This window comes from Solanum lycopersicum, chromosome 11, assembly GCF_036512215.1.
Source record: "Solanum lycopersicum chromosome 11, SLM_r2.1".
NCBI lineage: Eukaryota > Viridiplantae > Streptophyta > Magnoliopsida > Solanales > Solanaceae > Solanum > Solanum lycopersicum.
Window position 1 is genome coordinate 58,855,936 of NC_090810.1, and position 6,736 is coordinate 58,862,671.

General features: G+C 35.4%; 1 protein-coding gene across 1 annotated transcript; it reads left to right on the top strand.

Moving 5' to 3' along the window:
* Positions 1-314: 314 nt before the first annotated feature.
* LOC101244927 (bi-functional orotate phosphoribosyltransferase/orotidine-5'-phosphate decarboxylase-like protein) lies at positions 315-5,657 on the top strand. The gene is made up of 7 exons (NM_001346181.1): positions 315-900; positions 2,474-2,813; positions 3,263-3,346; positions 3,952-4,034; positions 4,114-4,201; positions 4,289-4,543; positions 5,033-5,657. The coding sequence occupies exons 1-7, from the start codon at positions 446-448 to the stop codon at positions 5,159-5,161; spliced, it is 1,434 nt and encodes a 477-aa protein (NP_001333110.1). The 5' UTR covers positions 315-445; the 3' UTR covers positions 5,162-5,657.
* The last annotated feature ends 1,079 nt before the right edge of the window (positions 5,658-6,736 follow it).

Below are 6,736 nucleotides of genomic sequence, written 5' to 3' on the forward strand. Positions count from 1 at the left end.
TGAAACACAAATAAATTAAACGATAGCTACTATATTTATTTTTTATTATTAGTTTTTCATTCTATACAATTATCTCACTCCTAGCCCAGCCCTCCTCCACCCTAGTCTCAAAGGTCGAGTCAAGTCATGGGTTGAACTTGCGATCTCCCGAACCTAACCGTACCTTAACCTGACTCTTAACCTTGATTCCGACTTTTGAGTTTGAGGTCGTAACTTAATATGATAACTCTTGATTTTAACCTTAATTCGACTTTCGATTACAATATTTTTTAATTTAATATTATAATATTTGTCTAAATTATATTCGGAGAGTGTATCATATTTGCCCTAGACAAAACCTCTACCTACTTTCCCAACATGAAAGTAAGTAACTATAAAAAGTGCTGTTTTCTTCAAACTTTGAACTCTACCCAGTAGCCACCTTCAATCTAAAAGCTCAAAGAAAATGGTGTCGGAAACAATGGAGTCGATAATCCTTCAGCTTCACGACATCGCCGCCGTTAAATTCGGCGAATTCAAGCTCAAATCCGGTATCTTTTCCCCAATCTACATTGACCTCCGGTTAATCGTTTCATACCCTTCGATTCTCCGTCAGATTTCACAAATTCTGGTTGGTTCACTGCCGGAATCTACCAAATACGATGTTGTTTGCGGTGTACCGTACACGGCGTTGCCTATTGCGACGTGTATCTCAACTGCACATGACTTGCCGATGGTAATGCGGAGGAAAGAGGTTAAGGATTATGGAACTGCTAAGGCTATTGAAGGTGCTTTTGAACCGGGTCAAGCTTGTCTTATTGTTGAGGATTTGGTTACTAGTGGTGCTTCGGTACTTGAGACTGCTGCTCCTCTTCGTGCTGTTGGATTGAAGGTTACTGATGCTGTTGTCATGATTGACAGGTAGTCCATTTTCTTTTTTTTTCCGTACTCATACAGTTGAATTTGTGCTCTGTCGATCAGTTTTGTGGTGTTTGGACGATTTCTTACCGAGAAAAATAATAAAGTAGCTAACTTTATTCCAAAGAGTTTTGCAAAAGTCACATTTTTTGGCTTATGGGTTAATGAAGTGGGTTGATAACTACGCGGGCACGGTTTGAATCCCAACTAGGTGATTTTTTTGCATATGTTCTGGCCTTAGTGACACCAGGGTTATAAAAATGTTTATTTTCAAAAGATTTTAGACCTTCCATAGTAATTTTTGGGCAAAAGCAGCTTCGATGGTGGTGTTCATTTGGGTGTCTAATAGTCACTGTTTGAACTTTCAATGTAAATAGTCAAGTTAATAAACAAGAAAATGGGATATTTCAAGTTGAAATCATCATGCCAAAATTTGCTGAAAGATTTTGTAAGGCTTTGAGGTCAGCATTGTCTGGACAAGTTTCTTTTTTGGCATAATACATATACTGGACCCTAAACTTGGCGTCAAATTTTAACTTTGACCTCCAACTTTCATAATGCACAAACAAACACTTTAACTATTCAACTTTTAAATAAATAAACACATGTGTCCTACATGGTACAATACACGTAGGACACCATGTAGGACAAAAAATGACATGTAGGATGACATATATGACATTTGTGTCTATTTGTTCAAATTTATACAAGTTTAAGTGTCTATTTGTGCACATTCAAAATTGAAGGGCATAAATGTGATTTGAAGCCAAGTTAAAGGGCATATTTATGTAATATGCCTTCTTTTTTTGGGCAAAATCTGATATCATTAATGCCGCTATAAGCTTTCAAGAATTGTAAGGGTAAAAGGTTGGAATATTATTTTATTCATTTCTCTGTGTCTGATAGATCAGAGACAATAATTTATTACAACTACTATCATGCCTGCTCTCACTATACATTTAAACATCAAGTGAATCTGATCTTCACAGAGTTTGACAGGGTTTGACATGTTCTATAAGTAACTTTTTATTAAGAACTTTAAATATTTAGTATGTTTGATAAGATCTTAATCTAAAGGAATTGATAACTTAAAATATGTGATGATGGGGAAATTAGTTGATAATTTCAGTATCAAAATCTGAAATACTATAAAGAATTACTAGTAGTTTATATTAGATTGAACTATTGGGAAAACTTTTATCATTTTAAAAGAGGTGTGTGATTAGATCAAAATGATATGTCAAACTAATGGAAATGTAAGGTGTATTGAATTTTAAAACAAGCGTAATGTTTGTAGAAGTCAAGTTCAGAGATAAGCATGAACATGATTAACACAAGTGAAAAGAAAATGGTGACGTATAATTGTTGGTTTGTACTTGTTAACTTTGTCAATTTTCTTTTCCCTGTTTGTACTTATTGCTGTATAGGATAAGAGGATTGTTCGGTGCCTCAAGTCTTATTTGGTGTTAGTGTGTCATTTAAGAAATTCAATTAGCACCGATTTGTGATATATTGGCGAAATTGGAGCTAATTTTTTTTCCCTGACTGTGGCTTGTTTGGTGATTCTCTTGGATAGAGAGCAAGGAGGAAGGGAAAATTTGGCTGATAATGGAATCACATTGCATTCAATGGTGAAACTTACTGAGATGGTGAGGATACTAAAGGAAAAGGGTAGGGTTTCAGAGGAAACAGAAAAAATGGTGAAGAAATTCTTGGAGGAGAATCGCAAGGTTGCGGTTCCTGCACCAGTGAAGGAAACAAAGGTCAAGACCAGATTACCATATGACGAGCGGGCAAAGACTGCAAAGAACCCTACTGGGAAGAAGTTGTTTGAAATCATGGTGCAGAAGAACACTAATTTGTGTTTGGCTGCCGATGTGGCCACAGCTGCTGAACTACTGGATATTGCTGACAAGGTGATGAATAGTACCTTTGTTCTTTTATCTGTTATCGTTCATGAATAAGGTATAGGAAACAATACAAGTAGGCATTAGGCAACTTGTATGTGTAAAATAGTTTCTGCGAACAAGGATCAGTGCTGGCGAGATATAATAATCACTGCACCTCTGCTGTTCTTTCTTGTTATATTTGAATTTGTGTCACAGGAGTTGTAGAAACCCTATTACCTTGTCTATTGGGTCTCAAATTAACTGAAAAAATCATACATTTGAGGTTTACGAATAATAAAGTTAACAACCAGTAGCTGTATTTAGCATATGAATTGTGCTAAATCTCCTTTGTTTTGGTGTGACACAAGGAAATCATGCTGTTTTCCTCCTTTCCTATTTGATCTTTGTCCGATAATTTATGTCAGTGCCTTTCATGTTTAATAATTTGACAAGTTTATTGCAAATTTTCTATGCAGGTTGGACCTGAAATCTGCATGTTAAAAACACATGTTGATATATTGCCTGATTTTACTCCTGACTTTGGTTCTAAGCTTAGATCGGTAAGTTACTAGTGCTCATTGATCTGCTCTGGTGGATGATGATGCAATTTGTGCTTCATTTTGCTCCAGGGCAGAAAATTTTGGATCATGTTTACCGTATTTCTGTATTTCTTTATTCCTTCAACATGTGCATGATTACAAATTTAATCTTAAAGAGTTCAACTATTGCATCCAAGGAGTAACTTGTGTTTAGGTATTAATCTGAAAACTGACTTAGTTTCCTAGGCTGATAGCTAGTGATGAAGCTAAGATCTTTAGTTTATGGGTTCTGGACCATTTTGCTTACTGGGTTCTAAATAGATTATTTCTGCATATTATATGAAAATTTCAACAAAATTTCAACACAATTAGTGTTCGAGCCAAACCTACTGGGTTTTGCGGTAGCTGATAGCTAGAGCAATGGACCAAATAAAAGGGTACTACGTGTTGGAAGTATTTGTTGACTTAAATAATAATGTATGCCGACATTGGGTTTAATTGACACTTTTTGCAAGTTGAAAAGAAGATGATATTGAACGGGGCTTAAAAATAATGCTTGTTTTCCCCAAGGTAAAGGGATTTTAAAGTTTATCTGAGTCCTTTCTATTGTTTTTTTTCTTCTGTAGATTGCAGACAAGCACAACTTCTTAATATTTGAAGATCGTAAATTTGCTGACATTGGAAATACAGTGACAATGCAAGCTGAAGGGTGAGGGAATGCCAGCTTTCTTTAACATTCTTATTTTTTTGTTGTTCAAGTTGATCTAATATGATCTGTTTGTCTGCAGAGGTATCTTCCGCATTTTAGATTGGGCTGATGTAATTAATGCACACATTATTTCTGGTCCAGGAATTGTTGATGGTCTGAAACTGAAGGTTCGTTTTATTTTACTATTACTGATACCCTAGCTATTGAGCTACAGAACATTTTGTTAAGATCTGATTTGGTTCTCCTGTACTTAGGGATTGCCGCGTGGAAGGGGCCTGCTGCTTCTTGCTGAAATGAGTTCTGCGGGTAACCTAGCCACAGGGGATTACACAGCAGCAGCAGTAAAAATTGCCGAGGATCACTCGGATTTTGTCATTGGGTTCATCTCTGTGAATCCTGCTTCATGGCCCAATGGACCTGGAAACCCATCCTTCATCCACGCTACACCTGGTGTTCAATTGGTAAAAGGAGGAGATGCCCTAGGCCAACAATATAACACTCCAAATTCAGTAAGTCACATTTGCTACCGCGTCTTATTTTTCATTTCTTACATTTCAGTCTTCATACCTTACATTGAATTAGATGGTCTATTACGAAATTATTAGGTTAGCGCATGCTGGCCCGGATACCATAGTTATCAAAGAATTAAAAATTAAAATGGAATATAAGTTCTGTAAGTTTGTCAGAAGAGCTGAATAGTTTGTCCATTCCTTTTATTTTTCCTTCTCATTTTTATATGACCAACTGCCCTTTCTTGATATATAATTTGGTATCATGGATGAGCCAGCAGATTGACATTTGTGATTGTGTGGCAAGACGCCCTGCTTGTTGCAAGAACAACAACTTGCACCTGCAGTTGCCTCAACTGCAGCTTTATCAGTACGAATAAGGAAATTGTAGACCTTCAAGCTGGTTTTATTAGAACTGCTCTAGTTTTAACGCGACATAGATAGAATTGTATTAGCTAGCTGTTCACTGTGAGAAAATTGTTGTTTCAGGTAATTGGTGATAGAGGCAGTGACATTATTATTGTTGGCCGTGGAATTATAAAGGCTGCTAACCCTGCAGAAGCAGCTCGTGAATACCGGCTTCAAGGTTGGGATGCATATTTGGTTAACACCAAGTAAGAGTCAGTTGTAGTAGTAGGGAGGACGACGGGGGGCTTTCGAGCCAGGAGTTCCTTCCAGTTTTTTGTTTTTCCTTTTGATCACGCCTTTTTCGCCCTTCCACAGCCAGTTGGGGCTCGAAATTGAGTGTTGATTCTAGATGTGTGCTTTCTAGACTACCATTTTCCATCTCTGATGATTTGAATAACTAGATGCATTGAAATACAATGAGTTTGGATGAATGATACATCTTTTTTTGTGTGTTTGGTTTTCCTATACGATATCCACACTGGAGCCCGACTAAAATTGTTCGGGGTAAAAGTGCTTCCTACAATTGCATATGGAGGTTGGAGGAAAGATTGATCATATAGAAAACTATGTATAATGTGGAGATCATCTGTTAGTTTCACCAGTGGCTAGTCAATATATATATAGAGCAACTTTTACGTATAGCAAACACAAAATTTATATTTGTATGTTATAGTAAAGTTTGTATGATTGCGTTCCATAGCAAATATAAGTATGTGTTATTCGCTATATATATACAAAGAAATCAATTGTGGGAAAAAAGAAGAAGAGAAGTTTTAATCCGATTGTGTATTATTGTATATAGGTATTAATTATTCATAAATTATAAATTGTTTAGGTACTACGTATTCTATATCCAATCATGCATAAAATAATTTATAAATATTTTCATAGCTCGGATCCATCAAACTTGAGTCCTTTAACTATATCCATATAACTCAAGAGATGACGTTATACATATACAAAAGAAAGTAGTTGTATACAAATCAATTGTATAATTTGTATATGTATAAAACGAGAAAGAGAGAAAGACAAAAGAAAATCGGGCAGGAGAATATTTTTATTGTATAATTAGAAATGTATAGGACGAAGATATATATATATAATTTTCTCACTTTATACGAACAGAAACGTATTTATACAATTCGTCTCTGTTTTTATAAGCGAGAGTGACGAGCGAAATTTGGGAGAGGGGAACGAAAATATATGTATATTATACAATTTTTTCTCACTTTATACAAACAGAAACACATTTTATATACTTGTTTTTGTATAAAAGTGAGAGGAAGCGAGCGAGAGAGGGAAAGTGGCGAGCTAAAGTTCGAGGAAGAGTGGTGACTGACAAACAATTTGCTACAAGGCAAAATTAAATGAGTGGATAACATTTTTTAATTTATTAATTTGTCATTACATGCAGAGTTGAGAACCAAAATAAGCCACCAAAATATAAAAATGACCAAAATAAGCCACTATTTTAGTTAGTAACTAAAATAAGCTTAGTGGAAAAAAAAGTTCCACTTTATCAAATTTTCTAAACGTTTTCCGTTAGTGTCAACGTGTATTTTAATGTATAACGAAACTTTTTCTTCCACTTTATAAAGTGAAAGAAAAAGTTACTTTATAGAAAATTACTTTCATCTTTTCACCTTCTCCTTCTTTCTTTCACTTTAATGGCTTTTATGTTACTTGAAGATGAACATTGATGGTCCCAATCCGACAAATGAAGCGGCCCCACAATAAATAAATCAAAAATTCGGAGTAGCACAACCCGACAACATAACAATTTGT

Bases quoted from the DNA above. Each gene is read 5' to 3' on its own strand.
- LOC101244927 (NM_001346181.1), top strand. From the start codon at position 446: ATGGTGTCGGAAACAATGGAGTCGATAATCCTTCAGCTTCACGACATC. The intron at 3,347-3,951 runs GTAAGTTACTAG...TTTCTTCTGTAG, and splicing joins TTGGTTCTAAGCTTAGATCG to ATTGCAGACAAGCACAACTT. The intron at 4,544-5,032 runs GTAAGTCACATT...TTGTTGTTTCAG, and splicing joins AATATAACACTCCAAATTCA to GTAATTGGTGATAGAGGCAG.